The sequence below is a fragment of the Oculina patagonica genome, chromosome 4 (assembly GCF_052425735.1).
Source record: "Oculina patagonica isolate OP01 chromosome 4, crgOcupat, whole genome shotgun sequence".
Lineage (NCBI taxonomy): Eukaryota > Metazoa > Cnidaria > Anthozoa > Scleractinia > Oculinidae > Oculina > Oculina patagonica.
In genome coordinates this window covers 52,379,093-52,401,032 of record NC_135761.1, presented here as the reverse complement: position 1 = coordinate 52,401,032, position 21,940 = coordinate 52,379,093, and the positions used below count along the sequence as shown (strand labels likewise).

General features: G+C 38.3%; 3 protein-coding genes across 3 annotated transcripts in view; 2 read left to right on the top strand and 1 right to left on the bottom strand.

Moving 5' to 3' along the window:
- Positions 1-1,141, top strand: part of LOC144650588 (uncharacterized) — a 131,889-nt gene extending 130,748 nt beyond the window's left edge. The window contains exon 22 of the mRNA XM_078510298.1: positions 103-1,141. Coding sequence (XP_078366424.1) covers positions 103-266 — 164 coding nt within the window. The 3' untranslated portion in view covers positions 267-1,141. The remainder of the gene's footprint in view (positions 1-102) is intronic.
- A 5,922-nt stretch (positions 1,142-7,063) lies between these two features.
- Positions 7,064-12,320, top strand: LOC144648575 (receptor-type tyrosine-protein phosphatase S-like). The gene is made up of 4 exons (XM_078508099.1): positions 7,064-7,369; positions 7,985-8,039; positions 8,323-8,619; positions 11,181-12,320. Exons 1-4 carry the CDS (start codon positions 7,064-7,066, stop codon positions 11,498-11,500), a joined length of 978 nt encoding a protein of 325 aa, XP_078364225.1. The 3' UTR covers positions 11,501-12,320.
- Positions 12,321-12,819: 499 nt separating this feature from the next.
- LOC144650634 (matrix metalloproteinase-19-like) lies at positions 12,820-19,231 on the bottom strand. Its single transcript, XM_078510358.1, has 7 exons — positions 19,049-19,231; positions 16,990-17,253; positions 16,640-16,746; positions 15,156-15,469; positions 14,514-14,549; positions 13,639-13,753; positions 12,820-13,021 (listed from the first exon to the last, which is right to left on the bottom strand). Exons 1-7 carry the CDS (start codon positions 19,127-19,129, stop codon positions 13,015-13,017), a joined length of 924 nt encoding a protein of 307 aa, XP_078366484.1. The 5' UTR covers positions 19,130-19,231; the 3' UTR covers positions 12,820-13,014.
- Between the last annotated feature and the right edge of the window lie 2,709 nt (positions 19,232-21,940).

Below are 21,940 nucleotides of genomic sequence, written 5' to 3'. Positions count from 1 at the left end.
TCATCCAAAAAGTAAACGTTTCACCTGCCAGGTCAAGCACAGTACAGGTTCTTGCTAAAAACACAGTAAGATGTGATGTTGTTGTCTTTTTCATGTTTTTAGGTAAAGGATTTCTCCATATGAGGTTCTTTTGGAAGACAATTTCTTCATGTCCAGTGAAATGCTTCCACTTCTGTTGTCGAGGGATAGTACATCTTAAAAGAAAGCTGACTCAAAGAGCACAGTCACTTGACGCACAGCAACTTCTTATCGAGGAGTTCTATTGAAAAATCCCAGACACTGACGTCAAGATGTTCTCAGTTTAATTTTAGGAAAAGTCGTCAAACTTGGTGGTTTTACCAAGGAGGGGCTCTCATACTTCAGGCCCACACAAATTAAGACTAAGTTTATTTACAGATTTAGTAAAAAATAGCTGGGAAATGCAGTGTATTGACAGTTTAACTAACAGAAGAAAAGAGTTGTACTTTACAGACAAAGGTATACATATTCATAAGGTACTAAATAACAAAACATTTTATGTTCGCGGGCGTATGAATTTTTTTTAGCCCCACTAAGGCCCTTCTCAGAGCTCATTTTAGCCCGACGCTCTGAGAAGGGCCAAAAGCATATTTACGTCCAGGAACATCAACTTTATTACTATTATAATAATTTCATGGGGCATTTAGGAAATGAATCCATCACAGCAAGTGATTTCTTGAACACTAGCTACCGGCGTCAAGTCACAGTTTCTTCTCATTCTCCTAGTATATCTTATACTTTTGTTATATTGTTTAGGGAAAGATATTCTACCCCTTTTTATATTAATGCTTGCCACTGTATTAATGTATTGTAAGTATTATCTTGTAAATAGCGTTGTAGTACTTAAAAGCCTGTAATATCCTGTAAGTAAGAAATTATAGATTTGTAAAGACAACAAAAAAAATTGTAATTTTGAAGCGTTGAAATGAATTGGCTGAACTAGAAGTTTGGCATGTTATAAATGCCTGAACTAAAGCGACTTTCGCTCGACGAAGACAAACTTTATCCACTTTGCCGCCTGAAGTCTTCTTCAGGTCATTTTAATTTCCCTTCATTTAGCTAAGAAGACTAAATTTACTTCTCAGTCCCCGTTAGGTTTTTCTAGGCATTTTGTCGTTATGAAGCTCAAAAACAGATTGAAGCAGTTGACTTAAGTTATAAGGGGTGGACCATGGTTTTTGATGGGGGGGTTGGCCCCTCGGCCCGACACGCGGCAGCCGTCAGGGCGGGCCGCCCCCAGCCCCGGCCGGCCGCCCTCGCCCCGGCCTGGGTCTCCACCCCCGCGCCCTGTCGCCCCTCTGTCGGCGAGTGTCCTCTTCCGGCCTTTCCCGCGGACCGGGGCCCCCCTGGGGCCCCTTCGTGGCCCATTTGCCCCGTGTCGTCGGGGGACTCATCTGGGGCTTCTGAGTGCGTTACGTTAGAGGAGTTCGCTGCCCAGTGGGTAGTGTGCATCATCCACTAGCCTGACAGTTCACTCCCCCGGGGCCTGGCTTCTCTTGGAGCTTAGGCATTGCGTGTTTAGGGTGAATTATGTCAATTTGGTGGCTGGTGATGGTCAGAACTCGTGTCCATTCCATTCGGCAGACCTGAGAAAACCTGCAGGGCTGGAAGAATATCTAGCAGCCAAAAATCCTGCAACCCCCATCAAAAATCAGGTCCACCCCTAAATGGAGTTTTAAGTGCTGCCAGTCAGGAAGAAAACGACGCGGCGCGAAAATTTGACTGATTGATTTTCAGTTTTCATTGGCTTGCTTCAATTCGTTATTTTCTTGTTTCAGATTGGTCCTCGGCAGCGGGCTAAAATATATTTTAACATACGCCACAATTCCCGAATAAGTTATTATAATATTCGATTTGAGCTTTTACTTAAAGTGTTTAAGTGACAAAAGCGTAATGTTACGACTCATAGCAATCCAGATCTTAACACCCTGATATCTGAACGACAGTGGAGGAAGTAATCACCTACTGTTGAACCTCATTAATAATGAATAATGATGACGGTAGTAATGACTGCATGTTTCACCTTGTTTACCACGATAATGACCTCTTGTTTCATTTTAGTATTTTCGTAATTGGGTTATTCCAGAAAAACCTGTTCAAAAAAATGAAAAGGTGCATAAACATAAACAATTAAACTTAAGAAATTGCTAATGAGTAGTAATGCTGGGAAACCAAACTGAATAACCTGATGTTTATAACTTTATGTTCCGACAGCATCATTTGTAGTTTTCACTTTCGGCAATATTTATTGCATTTTATACAATGCGGAATATCTTCTTTTTCCTTTTTGTTCTATTTCATGAAGCTTCGATCGCGTATATACCAGTAACAGAAAACAATCGTCTTTTGGTAGGACATGTTTTTCAACAGTTATACACCAGAGACTGGTTCAACTGTATCCAAGCCTGTCATGATGAACCAAGATGCATCTCGTACAACTACGAGAGATCAGCAGGCGACAATGGTCTGTGTGAATTGAATGATTGTGGAGTTGATGGCTTGTGGGACAGAGATAACTCCCTTATCTACTCAGTGGGCTTTGTGTTTCAGCAAATAAAGGAAGACAAGGTTAGTTGTTCTGATATGATGCCAGGTTATATTCTTTAAAACACAATTAACTATCTGTTCATTCACCCTGGGAGGCGCGGTGGCCTAATGGTTAGCGCGCCGGACTCCGGATCGAACGGTCTGGGTTCAAAAGCCTTGGCCGGGGCCACTGGAGCTATAGATTTATCCGAGATAACTCGATGGGTTTTGCTTTTCAGCTGATAAAAAAAAAAAAAATGTTTGCTGTTTTGATGTTGTGTCAGCTGCTTTAAAATATAATTCACTTTTGTTTATAGACCATACCCATCGTTGTTCTTCAACTTTTATAATTTTACTTTTTTAGGGGAAACTAACTTGGACATCATTTTTCAGTAGCGTTTTTGACTTAATATGAAATGAATGCCCGTGGTATCAAGCGAAATTATCATTCTGATAGTCTGTGCTCTACGCTGTTCACTTTCATGAGGCTACCACACTTCGCAAGCAATTTCCGAATGAGGACAGAAAAAGGAAATATAAGTTTATTATATAAGTTTATTATATGGCCGTGTCTCACTAGGACTGGTCCGAACAAGCGAATTCACGAATTCGATTGGTTAAAATCGATCTTAACCGCGGTCTAGATTTTCCCATCTAGACCAGTTACATTTGATGTGAGAAAGTTACAAGCAAACGACAGAAACAATGACTGATTTTGGATAGCCGTTTACATTAAGCGAATAGAGGATATTACATGGTTGCGCGGGATATGATTTATCTTCGAGTGTTCGAATCGTCTCACGGGAGCGGCGACATCCGACTCCGTCCGGATCCGGATTGCCGAGGAGATCCGAGGCGACTATCATTTACTGACTCATTAGCAGAAACAGGGCAACTTGTCAGAAGTCGTCGAATCTACATGTGAAAATAACATGTTATTTTCACGTGTGAAGATATGATTTTTCGCGCGGATTCCTGGTATTTCACGATGTTTATATAATAAATTCAAGTTTTCGTGTTGGACCATATAATAAACATCTTATTAACCAAGTTTAGTCGGTCTGTATGGGAGAATCTTGACCGAAGTCGTAAGAACGGACCTTACTGTGTGCAGTCTGTACTCACGACCTCGGTCAAGATTCCCATACAGACCGACTAAGCTCGGTTAATAAGAACTTAAGAGTGACTAAGTAGTTAATCTATGTGGTTCCACATTGCATAGTTCCTGTAATAATTGTTTTGTTTCAACGTCCTGGACGTCTACTGACTAAACCTTTAGACAATATTTTGTGTCACATCTTTTTCTGCTTTACTCAGCAGATGCCTCATCAGATGCCTCAGACATTTCCCGAGCACCTTACTGGTAAATAAACGATTTAACCAGCATTTTGTGGTATATATCAACTGAGTTTAACACATGAAACGAATGAAATAATCTTTGTCTACACTCCCAATTATCTGATTGTTAGTTTTATAAATCCTTTTTAAGCGCCCGCGTTACCGCCCCAAAATGTGACAGCGATAAACAAGACTTCCACCAGCATCTTCATCACGTGGACAACTGTACCAGCCAATCAAAGGAACGGCGACATTTTGGGTTACAAAGTTGATTATAAACGTATAACAGCTACAAATACAAAGAGGATCATAACCAACGCCTCTGTGCATCGCGCTAACCTAACAAGTCTTGGAAAACACAGGCGGTACATTATTACAGTCCTGGCTTTCAATCAACATGGGGATGGTCCAGGCAGTGAGATCATGGTTGTGAGAACAAAAAAAGACAGTAAGTGTTGGTGTCATTGAATCACATAAAATAAAGAGGACAATTATTCTCCAAAAGCAATTAACCTTTTGACAACATATTGAGATTTGGAGTAAAAATACTCAATAGTTAATACTTTTTAAGTATTAACTATTAAGTATTTTTACTCCAAATCTCAATATGTTGTCAAAAGGTTAATTGCTTTTGGAGAATAATATTTAGTATGGTTTATTCACGATATATGATTAATTTACCATATGTTGGAAATATTTACCCATTCTTGTCCCTGTAACTATCGTCTGTGTAATGTTCTCATATTATCGCCCTGATCGCAAGAAAACTTTTTGAAGTGACAGAGCAATTATATGAGAGCCAAGCTTATGTTTACATAAGTGTTAGCTCACAGACGTTTCTGTCGATATTTGATTGCTGTTATAATGTTATGATGATGCTACTTTCGGTGCTTATCAATATCATGATGTATAATTTAAGAGCCAGACGAAGCTCCTCAAAATCTCACTGCGGTCAACAAGACGTCAACCAGCATACTTATCACGTGGGATGAAGTACCCCTTGGTGAACGCAACGGCGCCATTCAGAGTTATGAAGTGAATTACACGCCTGTTGCGAACGACAATAAAACCAGCCAAGTCATTGAAGCGCCCGCCCAATATCTGTTGTTAAGTAACTTACAAAAGAACACAGACTACAGCATTACAGTGTTGGCTTGTAATGTGATAGGGTGTGGACCAGCCAGTCAACCTATTTTCGTGGCAACAGATCAGAATAATGACCCTCCACACAACTAAAATATGTAGAACTTATTAGAAAAGAGAAGCTTAAGCTACATATAGATTACTCAGAAAATAACTAGTTTTGACTAGAGATGAATTAATTGGTAGCTTAACAGTTCGCTGTGGAGCCCATCGATATCATCTTACTGCCTGGAGTTTTACAATTATTTTGCAAGAGAACCTATAGCTGTAAAAAACTTTTGCCTTGAAGCTCGGAACCTTTTCTTGTTAGAAGGGAAGGCAGAGCCATCAAGACCCGGGGTTTCGTGGCCCTGTGATCTGAGGCCATACTCTCTTTGCGACCTTGAAAACTGGGTGTTCCGGAGGAATATACATCATTTTCGAATGTAGATGATTTAGATGATTTAACACCGATTGTTCGCTAACTGTTATATACTCTTTTTATTTTTGAATCCCAAATAACTTAGCATTTTAAGACTTCCTAGGATAAGACAATCACAGAGATTGCAGAGCCTGAATATTACTCGGTTTTTAGTTTTTAGTTTTCATTGACACTTCACAGTTCACTACCCTAGATTAAAGAAAAAAACACACCGTTCACATGGTGATGTGATAAAATGATATTACCTTTAAAATTCACAAAAATAAAACTAAAACAAAACTAAAATAAAACTAAAAACACCAATATATGTATACATACGTATACAATAACTAGAACGGTCGATAGAACCGGAACTCTATAAAACGAAGTCTACATCTTTGGCAGGCTATTTGTAGGTTTAAGTTTAATCTGTAACATTCAAATCGATCATCAGTTGGCAAGGTTACACGCCATTAATTTTTGGCGCGCTCAATTATCTCTTCAAACATTGTAGCCTGCTCGCGAATCTGCTGGTTCTAGTCCCACAAAAGGACATGGCATGATGACGAATTCATCTTATAGACTTTTGAAAAAAAACATTCTCAAGCTCATCAACAATTTATCAAGTTAAAACAAAGATAATCATAACCGTGAAGTCTGTGGATACCCGGTCTTAATTAGTACAGATTTTTACGATTTTTATTCCGTAGTTTTTGTTTCGATTGAGAAGTGGTATATCAAACACTCAAGACAGCGTTTCATCGGCTATTCAAACACCTCGAATTTCGTCAAAGATACTCCGCTGCATGTCCCGTTTTCAACTCTCTTCTCGGTGTTTGGATATCCCGGTGAAACACTGTCTCTCTTTACATATATACCTAACTAAAACTAAAATTAAAGGCGTATTTTCAAGCTACTGTTAAACACGTTCTGATGAGTATTTCTACAATACTTACTCAGAAGGCTCAAAATACTCCGTACTTCATAAATCATTTAAATACCTTTTGAAGTTTTCAACTCTTAATGAAAATTCCAGTTCTAAAGCAAACAGCAAAATTGATTTTTGTAATAAGAGACATTTTAAGGTGCTAATGACGGAAATATATCCTATTCGTCGTGGATTTTGTTCATATTGTTAATGATGCGGTTAAAATTTTCAGCTGCAAATTAAAGCCTTTGGAGCCTTGAAAAAGACTGTAAACGATGCACATATTAGGCAACGGTTATAAAAAAGTAAACTTTATCTTTTTGTCCTTTACATTAACTCAATAGGACTTCACTATTAACTCAAAACAATAGTTCATTACATTAAATGTAAAAAACATCATATGGGCAACAATAAACCAAAATTGAATATGGATGGTTGAATCAAATATGGATGGTTAAACGAAGTTTAAAAAGTTTAACCTACATTTTACGGTGACGTAATTTTTTTTAAAGACATCGAAACAGAAGGGGAAAATACCAGAAGCATTGACACTTAAACAACAGCCAAAAATTAAAACAAAAGCAATTCCGAATAAATTAAAATACTTACCGGTAATCACCTGTTAATATAATCTTTTATTTTGAAAACTGAGTCATAAAAGCAATGCTACCGGCTTGTTTGAAGTTCTTCGGGCAGATAAATTACTCGTAATGTGGACAACCTTCTTTTCACTTTTTGTCCTGCTGCATAAAGCTTTGCATGCTTTTCAACCAGTCACAGAAAACGACCGTGTTTTGGTAGGCCATGTTTTCCAACAGTTATACACCAGAGACTGGTTCAACTGTATTCAGGCCTGTCATGATGAACCAAGATGCATCTCGTACAACTACGAGAGATCAGCAGGCGCCAATGGTCTGTGTGAATTGAATGACTGTGGAGTTGAAGACTTGTGCGACAGAGATAAGTCCCTTATTTACTCAGTGGGCTTTGTATTTCAGCAGATAAGAGAAAGCAAAGTAAGTAAGTAAGTCGCGTTAATGTAATGTGGCTTAGTCTCTTTGTACAATTTGGCTGTAAGAAACCTAACGATATAGAGCATCTACTTAGCTTTGTGATGGCTGTATACATTCCACTCAAATAGAGAAATGAAATATTAAAAAAAAACATAATATTGTTAAGAATACGCAATTGGCAGAAGGCAGACCGATCGGCTATTTGCAAAGCGTAATCCAGGAATTGAGCTCGAGAAGACCGAGAACAAATCCAGCTAGCTAGATAATAGTGTTGTTAGGAAGCAGCAGATATATATCCTATTCGTTGTGGATTTTGTTCATTTTGTTAATGCTTCGGTTGAGCTGCAAATTAAGGCTTTTAAAGCATTGTAAATGACTGTAAAACGAAGCGGGTATCGCTAGACATGACAAAAAGTAAGCTTTATCTTTTAAGAAGGGAAATAAATCAAATAAATTTTACAAATTAAGGGAAAAAGAACTACAATTATACTAAGAATGAAGTCTTAAATAAGATAAATGAATGGGCTCCTGATTATGAACTGCATGAGACCTACAATATTGTTTATTTGCTGTAATAATTGGTAAGCCGATATGATCATTATCTTTTGTATTACAAAGGCTCATAACACCTGCAGTTTGAACGGAAAGGGACCTGACGAAATGCAGCCATTAGGTAAATATGTTTTTTTTTCATTTGATTTTTTTTAATGCTGTTTCAAAAACAATAAACCAATCAAGTTTTTACTCAGTCTTGTCAATTAAACTTTTTTATTATCCTTTAAACATGTTAAAAGATACCTGGTGCTTTTGTAAATCAGGAGCCCATGGGCTCCTGTGTGAATATGTTATAATAAGAAATTAAAATTCAGTTTTAATCCCAGTGTCAACAGGCAAAGAATTTCAGAAGTAAAGTATTTTGCACAGGTTATCTTGTCTTACATAAATCTCCGTTTCAGTTCCCGCGGAACCGCCACAAAATGTGACAGCGGTCGACAAAACTTCTACCAGCATTTTCATCACGTGGTCATCTTTACCAACCAATCAAAGAAACGGCAAGATTTTGGGTTACAAAGTGATTTACGAAACTTTCATGGAGAAACTGATGCCGCCGGTCATGATCAACGCCTCGACACATCACGTTAATCTAACACGTCTTGGCAAAAACACAAGGTACATTATTGCAGTATTGGCTTTCAATCAAAACGGGGATGGACCAGCCAGTGAAATCATTGATGTGAGGACAAACAAAGACAGTAAGTTCTGATACAGTGGAACCCGGTTAAAGGGACGCTGTTAAGGCCCGTTTACACAGGCGATTTTTGTCGCGCAACTCGATGCAATTTTTTTCGCGCCAAAGTTGCATAAAGTCTCCTGCGATATCGCGGCGATAAAATCGCCATGAAATCGCCCGAGTTTGCACTAGCGGCGATAAAACCGCCGCGATATCGCAGGTGTTTCGAACCTGTTCGAAACTTGATGCAATTTCGGCGCGACAAAAATTGCATTGAGTTGCGCGACAAAATCGCCTGTGTAAACGGGCCTTTACGGGAATTTTTCAGCTTTTAAGTTAAAAGTATATAAAATGGCCTAGAACATCAAGATGAAGTAATGAAGTAGATTGTTGTTGAAGGAAGAAGGGAGACGTTGTAAGCTTAAAAAATTCAGCTTGAATTTTCACCCCGAAGTTGAATTCTTAAGTTCCTGATGGCGTCACAACAATATCACTTGTTTATAGCTTCAGTATAGTTAGTTCTCTTCGCGCCATAAGGCGCATAAGGCTGTAACTGTCTCTCGCCAACTAGCTCTGTCTTGCGCTGCGCCCCTGACTTCCGACCAGCTGGACCACCCCTTTTGTTTGCATTCTTTTTTCACCGTCCTTCTCCAAGTGATTTTAGGTCGTCCCACTTTTCTCTTCCCTTCAGGTTGCCACCATGCAGTCATCATTCCTCTCCTTTCTGAGCACGTGGCCAATCCAATTCCATCTTCTCCTTCGGATTTCATCACTGATCTTCTTTACGCCTGTTATAGCTTCAGTATACTGACATAATAATTCCAAACAAAACTGGACCACTATTTTTAGGTTTCCATTGGTGCAAATAAATCTTTAGGCTCTTGAATTTTTGAAGTGATGCTCGTGACAGTGTTCTTTCAAGACGAATTCCGCTCAAGGTTCGAGCAATAAGTGCAAAAATTACTTACCAAAAATCTACTCATAGCACAGTAACATTTTGTATACTGTTTGAAACATCTCCCTGTACTAATTCATTTCACAAATTGACCCCGCTATTAAATTCTAAGCCATTCTTGAGAAATTTAATGTCAAACGTCGTAAGAAAAGTTTAAAACGCATGTTGTTTTGTTTTGAACTGACGTGAAACGTCGATTTTAACTAAAATATGGAGAACTTCAAATTCGTTTTTCTCTCGCGGGGTCAGCTTGAGAGCTAAAATTTCGATAGGTTCTTCTTAACTGTATTAAAACGGTGCCCATGCTATGAGGTCTTTTTGGTAACTTTATTTTTGCCTCTATTGCTTAAATATTCAGCGGAAACCGTCTTAATACGGACATCAAAGTGACACGCAAAAGTGACGGAATTGTCTGGGTGGTGTTTTAAGCGGGCTTCCAGAATTAATTGCACGAATACAGTAAAAACCCGCGTGTAAGAACCTAGGGATTTAAGAACCTTCTGGCAGAAATTTGCTTTTTTAATACCCCAAAATATAAGAACCTGTTTAGCCAAATAAATTCCAACAGGTTCTTATATGTAGGGTTTAACTACTTAATTTAAATATTTTTTACCAAAAACCAGAAAGGTGATGTTACCGGTGTATATACAGTATGTTGTTGGACTTTTGGCAACATGGGTACATTAATAAATATTTATAATGAAGAACATACCAGATTTTATACTATTTTCTGATAATCAACAACAATGTCTACTCTGTAGAAATTAAGAACCTGATTAAGAACCTACTTAGCCTAAACTGTCAATAAGTACCCCATAATACAAGAACATGTTTTGCCAAACTCTGAAAGAAGTAGGTTCTTACACGCGGGTTTTTACTGTATGTGTTTTATTGATACAAGAACTAAATCGTTCAACAGAAAAGCAACAGAACAATGTTAATTTTGAAACTTTATTTAATTTTAAACTGAAAAGAGTTTACGCAAATTCAAGTAGTCTAATGTCTTCCACAAGCGTCTGCAATGATCAAACACCAAAGATCTCACCAGAGGAAAGACATGTCATGACCACGCTGTCATATTTCTGTATATAATACTTAGAATGTCACCTTAACCTGTAGAAAGCTAACAGGGGGGTGTATTCTAACAGTGAAAAAGCACATGAACGCAACGTTTTAAAAAAATACAGTGCGCATGCAAACAACCAGTACTTGTAAAGAAAGGTTAAGTTTGTATTAAACGTGCCACCTAGGTTCACAGAAGTGTCTGTGCGAGTTTCCGTAATGTAATGCACATCAATCGAAATCAGTCGCCTTTGAAAAGAAATAAAATATTAAAAACTGAACCAAGCTTGCAATGCGGATGGCTCGGATGGAAATGGATTGCAACTTGACAAAGAAAGGCTTACTTTTTAAATTTTTTTTTCCCGCGCGTCTCTAACAAATCGTTATTTCTAGCCGTAGCTTGATTTCTATCCGCAAGTTAGGTTAAATCTTCCTTTATTTAGATCTTCAAAGATAATGGTTTTTATGGGTTAAGTTGCCTACCACTAATTTGAAAACAGTTTATAGAAAGAAAATGTTAAATCTCTGTAACATAGCTCCTTAAATATCAATATTTGTAATTTCAGAGCCTGATGCAGCTCCACAAAATATCACTGCGGTCAATATGACGTCAAATAGCATACTGGTCACGTGGGATGAAGTACCCAAGTATAAACGTTACGGCTTCATTCAGAAATACCAAGTTGATTACACACCAGTATCAAACGACAATAAAACCAGCCAAGTCATTGAGGCACCCACACGATATCTGTTAATAAATAACTTACAAAACAACACAAACTACAGCATTACAGTGTTGGCTTGTAATGTGATAGGCTGTGGACCAGCCAGTCAACCCATCTTCGTGGCAACAAATCAGGACAAAAACTATCCACAGAACTCTTGATCAGTGCATTATTTAACAATTATCCTGCGAAATCGCGCGGAATATCGCCTGATACTTAGCCGACGAGGCCGTATTTGGCTGGTATAACCGGTTTAACAGACTTAACTTTACTTTGTATCACAGTAGCGGTTAATCGCATTGCGCAATTTTGTTTTTAATTTATTCCAAATCCCTGAACCAAACAGACTGTATTATACAGGCTACCTCATTCCCAGTCGCTCGCGATCGTTGGGGGAAGTGCTAGTTATTATTGAGGAAAGTGTTCATCATCAGAGAGGTAAACTCTGATATGCCTATCTATATATTAAACAGAACAAATGTCGGAAAAAATCAAATGCCCCGAGCGGGATTCGAACCCATGACACCCCGATCTCATGGAAGGTGCTCTAACCACTGAGCTTCCGAGGCAACCACAGTGGAGTGAGTCGAATATTTGCTACAAAAGAAACATTGATTACCAGACATTTGCTCCCAGGCCTCTCGGACTGGGGATTACTTCTGTAGGTCGTCGAGACGAAGCTCATCGGACCAGATGTTATAGACCATTACAAATGTACGTAATAAAAAAAAAACGGCATATTTCGAACAAGTGTTCATCATCGATCAGAGAGGTAAACTCTCTGATGATGAACACTTGCTCGAAATATGCCGTATTACGTACATTGAGGAAAGTGTTAGCGAAGGTAGACACGGGAAGGAAAAGAAAGGGTGTTTTTCCCTTCCCATCGCCCATCGCTCGCGCTTCGCTACGGACAAAATGTTTGTTTGTGTTGTATGTAGCCTTATAAACAATAATTGTCCATTTTTATTAACAACTGTTGAATTGCGTGACAGTAAAAACCAGCAATTGCTACATTAGAGCACTGAAACTGTTTACAAGCGTCTTCGGCTGCGGATGGCTAGGATGGAAATGGATTTCAACTTGAAAAATTATATTGAGGCTAAACTTCTCAAGTTGTTTCCCGCGCGTCCTCAAAAAAAAATATTAAAATTCGTGATTTGATTTCTTTCTGCAATTAAGGTTAAAAATGGTAAAAGATAACATCTTTCATGGGTGAAGTTGCCTACCACTAATTTCAGAAGAGTTTAGACCAGAAACCCGCGAATTCCCCGTGACGTTGGTCTTTGAAATGAGAGACATTTTAAGGTGCTAATGACAGAAATTTAAGCAATTCATTGTGAATTTTGTTGATATTGTTAAGGATGCGTTTGGTATGGCAGCTGCAAATTAAGAAAACTGTAAAGACTGTAAAACGAAGATATCGCTAGATGGAAACACAAAGGAAATAAAACTAAAAAAATGAAACAAAACAACCAAATGATTTATCCCCTTTATTCTCTTGCTGTAATTGGACTTCATTTAGTCCTATCACAATTATTAATCGGACCACTCTGTAATTAAACAAAACCACGATTTATCTTCCCTTTATTCTCTTGTACATCTCTAATGCACTGCTACAACAATAATCGCAGGTAAATTAAAGATCGATCCCCAAACACTTTGTTTTCTTTTTTCACACGCTGCAATAAAAAAATGAATGAGTTTCAGCAATTTAGTTTAACTACACATGACGTCTTAGTTCCACACTTCAACACTTATTGAATCGCTAGTCTGCGGTGAAACATAAACAGCGAGAGCATCATTTATATCATGGCTGGAGTAGAAATTAATGGTTGTTTGGTTTTAGCGTGTTCTATGTACATTAACGAGGGACTTAACGTAAATTTGAGTGAAAGTTAAAGTAAGTTGACCCCCATGCAAGAGATCTCCAGATTGTCAGGGGGACTAACTGGTGTCCGCCCACCAATTTTAAACTTCAAATTCTAATTTTAAAATCACATTAAATCTCCAATATTTCTTATTTCTCTAAATTTTACTTATCCTTTAAAAATATTATCTACTTCCAGAAAAATCGCAAAAATCACTCAAATATTTACACAACACCTCTAAACATTGATTTATGGGACGAGCATAGGGTTTTTTGTATTGCTTAAAAAGCAAAAGAGATATTTCCATGTAAAGCGGAAGAAAACGAACTTTAGGGTAAGTCCCGCCTTAATTCTACTGGCAAAATCCTTATCTTTCGCGCCATACGGCCTTGGGTCTTTATTCTATAACTAACTTTTGTACGACTTACATGCAATTGAAACACGTTTTGTCGCACCAGTACTTCATGCTGTCAAGATACGTCTGGCAATAACCAGCATCCTTATAAGGTTGGCAAGGAACTTCCAGCCTGTCGACGCAGGCTCCTATATGGTCAAGAAAGTTATTACAATATCATTATAACCTGAAGCAAAATCACACCCCTAAGACCGTACAGGGGGGGGGGGGGGAGAGTTAAGTGGAATCCCCATGTCATCCCCTCCTTGCGTTTCTTTTAGAAAACGCGCTGAAAGATAGAACCCGGACTGTTACAAATGATTCACAAGTTAAGTTGATTACTTGACTGGACGACGTAAAATTCATCAAGCGTAAGTTAAATCTTCCACATTTCAAATATACTATCTTGAATTTTTCTATTTTCTTATGACGTAACAACCCTTGGACGTACATGCAAATTCATCCCCCACCGTGGTGCAAGGGGGTGGGAAAGGATGGAACTCCCCCAAGATTTTGTTCTACTAAAGCGCAGCGAAATAATTTTGCGCCGAGTAGAATGCTCTTAGCTTACTCTTCAAGATGACTCAGTTTTTGTTGGCTATGACGTAATATGACGTTATAAGACCGCCATCTTCGATTTCACCATTATTTTTCTTAAAAAGTCAGAAAATAGCGGATATTTATGCAAAGCCAAGCCGGGATGCTAATGGAGTGTAAAATTAAACAAATTGTACAAACGTGTTTTAAAAAACTGGAAAAAAAACGAATTATGTCAAAAATGACGAATTTTGGCCAGACCTGCTTGTAATATGACGTTTCCGTGGCAACATTAAAAATCATGGACACATAGTTGACATATCAAAATTTCCGGAAGGAATAAATGAAGAGCTACCGAAGTTCCAGACTTACCAGAAGTCGTGGGGGCTGGCGTCTGGACTTCAGCGCCTGTTTGTAAATGAAACAATTATGTTTCTCTCTAATAACATTCTTAAGCGCTGCATAGCCCTCCCCCCACACCTGACAGCAAAAATGAACCTTTTCCTGATATGAGTGGTATATACAAAATGTATTTTTCTTATAATTTGTGGATTCCTAGAAATCGGCCGAAGGACGATTTTAAATTTCCTTTGCCCGGAGCTGAAATGTACATAAAGGCAAATGTGTTTTGGCTGACGTAAGTGTTATAATAAAAGTGAAATTAAAAATACGCCCCTCGCCATCTACTGAGCCACAAAGCTTTGAACAGACTCGTTCTCGACCCCGTCAAAAAGACACCCTCCCCTCTCACTTCAATTCCACAGAACGAACGCTATTGTATTCACGGTAGGCAGCTTTATTTTCTTATGCGCCTCGACAAAACTTAAAAGGAAACGTGTGACGTGATGCATACGAAAACTTCCTAGACAACAACAATTTGAATTTTGCGCTCGCACGCGATAAAAAATAGCTTATTTGAAACTTCCCGTGTTTGAATACATGACCTTAATCAGAGGTCCATGTACGTCTTTATTCTCCAATGCGTAACGAGTAGCATCCCCAAGATTATCTTACCATACAAAGATTGAATCCCAGCAATGTCATCAGAATGAAGCTGCATGTTTGGTACGTAGCCTGTGTAGTAAGGGTACATGATTGCCTCTTCGATATTTGTGTGATCCAGGCCCAGAGAATGTCCAAACTCGTGCACCGCCACCCATAAAAGATTGATCCCACTGGAAGTGCCATGTGTAAAGGTTTCGTCCTCGTCAAAGTGAGCTCGCCCGTCCTCAGGGTAATACGCATGTGCCAGAACATCTCCGGCTCCTTTGAATGGGTAAGGACATGTGCTTTCTACACTGGTACCACTGTGAGTGTTCCTTCCAAAGCTAATTATTTAAGAAAACATGTACTCATAAAGGGGCTTCGTCACCGAGATTTAGCAGATTTTTGGACTAAGCTACTCTGAAATTAGTGGTAGGCAACTTAATCTATGAAAAACATTATTTTTGAACATCAAAAAGAAGATATATTCTTAATTTGCCGATAGAAATCAAGTTATGGCTATAAATATCGATTTGTGAAGATGCGCGGAAACCATTTGAAAAATTAAGCCTTAACTTTTCAAATTGCAATCCACTTTTCCATTTTTAACAGTTTTACAGTTTCACTGCTCTAATATAGCAATTGTTAATAAAAATGTACTATTGTTTTCAGGTTTCCAATAACACAAATATAAATTTTTACTGTTCGAAAATCTAGTAAAAACCGTGACAAAGCCCCTATAAATAACGAACACAAATGTGGCTTATCGAAGAGCAGCTTAAAATTTAAATGAATTATAGCGGAGCTCCACAGCGGCCCGAAGGGCCGCAGAGCGGAGCCCCATACCCATAGAAAATTCACAGAAATAGGAAAACCATGAACTTGAGTTTTCATGGTCATCATGGCTAGCGGCATGGCTCGCGGGCGCGTACGGCGTACGTACGGTGTTGCGCACTTCAGAAATAGATAAACACTCATCTATTTGTTAATGGGCATCCAAGTTATGGTCAATTGACAGCTGTCAATACAAGGTATCCGCTGATCAGTGTCACGTGATCATATCGCGGGCTCAGGTGTATAACTCATCGAGGTAACGCGTTTTTATAAAGTTGACCGCTGACCGAAAAATGGTTTTCTATTGGATTGCGGGCTCATTAACTATTTTTTATGCCTACGGTCAGTGAATTCAGATATTTTAATAAAGGGCAAAGTAAATTACCGGGGAGCTCCGCTTTTAGGCTTGGCTAAATCTATTTAATAGTTACTATAACTTAGCAGGTTTAGTTGTTAGGTGTGTCATATAGTGGTTGGCTTTAGTGTAATTTGTAAATGAACTTCTTGATTGTTGCAGTCTATATGACTTAAATACAAAATGAGGCAACTCTCGTCAGTGTGTATTCACTCGCTAAAGATAACGAATAGTTACAGCAGAAAATCTCCTTACTTTTTCAAAGAATAGAAAATATTATTATATTAATTATCTTATATATACTTCACTGGATTACCCAAACTACCTTATTTTGATGTCGGCGTCACTGGCGCTGCTGGTTTCACTAAATGTCAACGCAGATACGTCAGCCCAGAACTTCAGTGCACTAGCAAATATCTCTTTCTGTTGATTCTGTGTAACATAATTAAACCAAAACATAGTAACAAATTATTAGCTTATTAGCTCAGTTGGTTAGAGCGCCCAACCAGTATCTGGGAGGCCACGGGTTCGATTCCCGTCGGGGACTCAGAATTTTTCTTTGTCCCATGCTCGAGTCATGTTGAACACTTCATCTTCACTAGTAACAAATTCTCCCCATATCCGTTTGCACCGTCACCACATTTAACAGAGGCTTTCACTCCAAATTGTACTTACAGGTGTCAGGTCCTCGCCAGGTTGTACAAAATAAGTCAGGTGGGTCTTACTCCACTTGCTCGCAGTAACGTATCTTCGCCGACGATTGCCTCCAATCGGATCACTCATACCGCATCGAGGCTTCTTCATGAGTTGGATAGTCGAGTCATCGAGTTCGCCACTAACATTGAGACCATAGAACTTTTGAAACCTTTTGATGGCCGTAGGTACATCGTGGTTGCCACTTCGAGTGGGCGATATGTATTCATAGTTTCTTAGAAAGTTCTGAAAGAATAATTATCAAGGATGCTTAGGTAAATTTAAACTTATATCGGTCTTGGAGAATTAAGCGGCATTTAAGGTGATTCCACGGTATTGCATTGCGCATCCTTTCTGCGCATAAGTTTTCGCGTCATTTAGCGCGCGCACGAGCGCGCGCGCGCACAGAACACTACGAGATTCCCTTCAGGCTAAGCTCGGTAAGGAAATAAATGGTCATTTTCTCTTAAACGAGCACGGTGACCCCCATTTTTTAATGCATTAATTTAAATGTCATACGGTTGTCTACAATATATCGCGATTTTAAAAAAAGTTTAAAATTCTACATTGAGATATTTTAATTTTAATGCCGTAAAAAACACGTTTTTAGGTAGTGCCGTTAACGTGCGCACGGAGCAAAATCTTAAATTTCTTTCCTTATCTTAATTCCTGTACAATAAGAATAGTTTTTAATATAAGATCAAAGTCTATTTTGTTGAACTAGACTAATTCTTTAATGCAAAATATTTTTTCTGGAAATAATAGCGATCCCCATTTGGATTACTAGGGTTCCTAATATATATCTCGCGGGTCGTATATTTGCTATAATGTCCATCCATTTTACACAAAAACTAGCGCGGTGACCCCCATTTTTTATTTCATTTTTTTAATGCTCATAACATAATTGTAACCTGGACTAAGTTTCAGAAAATTTTTAATACTCCTTCTATTTCAGTGGAATCACCTTAATAGTGCTATACATTCACGTCTCAATCTCTATTCTGTGAGGTGCAAATAAGCCAAGTAAAAAATGTTTCTCGTCCGGATTTCTATAAAAAAAAAGAGAGAGCGGGCGGGCGCTTTTTTTGTTATATGTTATTTCCTCCATCGTCAAACTCTCACGAAGCGAACTTGCAAAATAAATCCTGACCTCTCCAGTACAGACCTAGCGTGCCAAGGCTTTAAAATTTTGGCCTGAGTTTGTATTTAAACGCAGACAAAAGCCATGTCTTACAGAATTTTCTGTGTACTTTAATTGAGAAGTAACGCCTTTTTGTCCAATAAAAAATATTAAAAAAGAGAAGCGACCCCCAAAAATGAAACGGGCGGGGACGAGAAACACTTTTATTTGGCCTAAGGGACCGACCATTATTTTCTTGGAGGGGGGGGGGGATGAAAAAGTTTCCTCTGCAAACTTTTTTTTTAGTTTATGCACTGCTCTGCAAACTTTTTTTTATCGAAATTCTTACTATTTTTTGTTATGCATATCGTTTTTGCAAACAATTTTTTTCAATATTTTTCATCCCCCCTCCCTCGATCCAAAAAAATAATGGTCCGTCCCTAAACGTGCAGTCGAGTGCAATCGAATAGATAACCTGCATATGGAATGAAGAGTTTTCGATAAAACTGGCCAAACTAAGATTAAACCGAGGCCTTTTTCCACTGAGATGCTTTAATAATTTCAAATCACGTCTTTCGGCACTACAGCTCAGGACTTATGGAAATGCATTCGTGAAACTGATTTTTTTTTTTTTGCCTAAATTGTACGAGGCGCTTTCTTCGACAGAAGGCAGGAAAACGGAATTTCTTAACTTAAGACCAACTAGTTAAAACCCGATCATCATTCCTAATATTTTTAGCATTTTATATGTATTTTTCGTATTTAATCCAAATTACGATCATGGTAGTGAACACTCTATTATCCTCTATAGACATCAGTAAAAACATTTTACAAGCTCAATGAAAGTAGCAAACGTTTCCAACAAAAAAAGGCTTATTAACGTACAGAGTATTTAAAATAGAATTCAAGTTCAATACATACCAAGGCCATAGTTTGGTCGTCTTCGGAAATCGCAACCTCAGCGAGAAAGGATAGCAGAAGCAAGGCAGCCAACATCTTCATGATTCTTCCGCAGAAAACTCCAATTGGAATTGAGTGTTCTGAAAACTGGCTCACTTATTTTATAGTCGATGATAACTTCGACAAATAACAAGACTCTTGTGTTGTGTAAATACAGAGTTAAGTATTTTTTAATGCATGTAAAAGCAGGTACATATATTTGTCCTTACTTTGTACTTACGCACCAGCTAAACAAGTACAGTGTATGTGTTCTTTGTGTAGTCAAAAAGGAACCTCTTACAAGATAATTGCCTATGGCAGCTACACAAATAAGTCTTTTGTGTCAGGTTTTTAGCTTATACAGTATTGGAAAAGGCAATTACGCTTTGCACGGCTGAAGGCAACTTTGTGAGCAAAATATTGAAAAGAGCAGTGGCGTTGTCTCATGCTTTTCTGCATTTTGGCTCCGCGAAACTTGGGGAGGACAGGAAATAGAGGGTTCGTTGGGGGACTCAAGAAGCGAAAATATGTACTCTAGATGTGTGTTTTGTGTTGTTTGTGTGTGTATACCGACCTAAACTTGTATTAATATATTTGTAAATCTGGCTGTCTGCCCTTTTTAACTTTTTAGTTATTTCAAGTAGCCAGGCCCCCTCTACTTCTATTTTTTTTATATTATTATATTATTTTGTTACTGTACCCAATGGGGAAATAAATAAAGCTTGTTGTTGTAGATGTTTGGAAAAAAGTAATTTTTTTGTTTGGCTAAAACGATGAGTGTCGAGAGTTTGTCCATAAGCTTAGCTATAGTTTGAATTTAAATGAAAAAAATAGTGCGCTAAATAAAGCTCATATTCTTTTTTTAACGGGCAAAAACACCACGAAAAATTCGTTTACGCTTAACATTGGAAAGTTCCGTTTAATTTAAGTACTTAAACTTTCGCGCTGGAAGTTGCCAAATAATACTGGTAAAGACTGTTCTACTTTGCGTTTTTCTTCGCACCCAATCAAACATCTGGAAATTAATTTTTCGGAATCCAGCTGGTAACACAACCATTAAGTCTTTACTCTCAAACTAATAATACGATGCCCTATGGCCTTGCGCACGCTACTGGTGCGCACGAGCGTAACAGTGTGCCATTCTACGAAATTCGTAAACTGCAGGTTTTTCCGTATACGCACTTCACGAAAAAAAGTGTGAATTCAGCCCTTTAGGCACTGTTTAGGCACAGGTCAGCACAGTTTAGCACCAAATAATTACATATCAGCTAAACAAGTACAGTGTAAGTTTTCTTGGTGTAGCCAAATAGGAACCTCTCATAATTTCCTACGGCAGCTACTCAAATAAGTCTTTTGTGTCAAGTGTTTAGCTTTATATATACAACTACAGTTTTGTTTGCATTCAGTAATAGAAAATCATTTTAAAGTTTGCACATTATTTACCACACGATAATGGCTGTTTTAACCGTAGGGTATGCACCATGCTTATACTAGACGAAGTGCCTGTGTTGACAGACTGTTGTTGACTTAAGTAAACGCAATTACAGCGTGACCAATCAGAAAGCTTTGGTTCCCACGACTGAAAGCAACCTTGAGCAAAATATCGAAAAGAGCATTGGTGTGGTTTCTTACTGCTAATTTTCCTCATTTTGACGGCACGAAAAGTTGGCTTTGACCCATGCCTTTGACTTTGAGGTAAAGGTGGTAAAGGACGCTTTTGCCAAACCTTTGAGATACCTTTCATTGGGACAAAGCCCGTCTTTGATTTTGATCAAAGGTAATACGCTTTTGACCTTTATCACAGTGAAATATGACTTTTATCTTGTATCAAAAGTACCTTTGCCTCGCTTCAAATCTCTGCTAACTTTGACGCGCGTTCAATCTTTGTCAAAGGCGATATCAAAAAACTTGCTTACCTTTGACACTTGTGTCAGAGACATTCATCCATCTTCGTCGTTACATTTGACGCGAATTAAAAGTAAAAGAAGTCATCTTTTCGTGCCGTGAGGAATAAAATAATAGATAAAACTGATATATATATATATAAAAACATATTGCTAATATTAATAGAGGAGTGTGTGCGGGTGGGGTACGGTAGCTAACTCCAAGATTTTGAAAAACGTCCACCAATTTTTTACGGCTAAGTTCATTGAAAAATTGACAGCCTGTCAACGGCGCTAAACATTTGGATTTTTTTCTTCGATGAGTCACAACTGTAACGTTTTTAAAATGTCAAATTGGTTTTAAAAAGCAAAAATACCGCAGAAGTAAGGGGAAAAGGTGCTTTCTGTTTGGTTCAAACGATAGTCAATCAACAGACCAACTTAAATATCGGGCGCTCAATTAACAGGGACCGCGGAGAGGGAGGGGCTAGGGGGGCTTTAGGCCCCTCCCCCACCCCCCACCCCCCCACTTTTTTACAGTAACAAGAAAAATATATATATTGAATTAAGAAACATGCGAAAAATTACTGAAAATATTTTGTTTCTGGGCGCCATATTATTGATTTAGTTTGAAAAGGACGAAAAGTAACAGCAGTTACTATAACCAAAATAGACTCGCCTTCAACTTAAATACATAAAGATCAAATCTTAAAGGTTTTCAATTATAATCGAGAAATGTTAGGCTACTACAGGATTATCTCCTTTATTAAAACTGATCTTTTTAATAGCGAGCGGACTTCCCTTACAAAAGGGCTGTTTCATCACTGGCCAGTTTCGATCCGAACAAATGGGTTAAGTTTGCAAGGCGATACGGTTTGTTTTCGAGTTCATGCTAAAGGTGATTCATTTTAGTAAATAATAAAGATGGTAAATTTTTTTTAATGGCCCAGCTCACAACGAGTCTCTCGTAGCTCAGTTGGTTAGAGCGCCC

Excerpts from the sequence above, each read along its gene's own strand:
- LOC144650634 (XM_078510358.1), bottom strand. The coding sequence starts at position 19,129 with ATGAAGATGTTGGCTGCCTTGCTTCTGCTATCCTTTCTCGCTGAGGTT. Across the intron at positions 17,254-19,048 it reads ACGACCAAACTATGGCCTTG|AACTTTCTAAGAAACTATGA; the intron begins GTATGTATTGAA and ends TTATTCTTTCAG. Across the intron at positions 13,754-14,513 it reads GCCAGCCCCCACGACTTCTG|GAGCCTGCGTCGACAGGCTG; the intron begins GTAAGTCTGGAA and ends TTGACCATATAG.
- LOC144648575 (XM_078508099.1), top strand. The coding sequence starts at position 7,064 with ATGTGGACAACCTTCTTTTCACTTTTTGTCCTGCTGCATAAAGCTTTG. Across the intron at positions 8,040-8,322 it reads TGACGAAATGCAGCCATTAG|TTCCCGCGGAACCGCCACAA; the intron begins GTAAATATGTTT and ends TCTCCGTTTCAG. Across the intron at positions 8,620-11,180 it reads TGTGAGGACAAACAAAGACA|AGCCTGATGCAGCTCCACAA; the intron begins GTAAGTTCTGAT and ends TTGTAATTTCAG.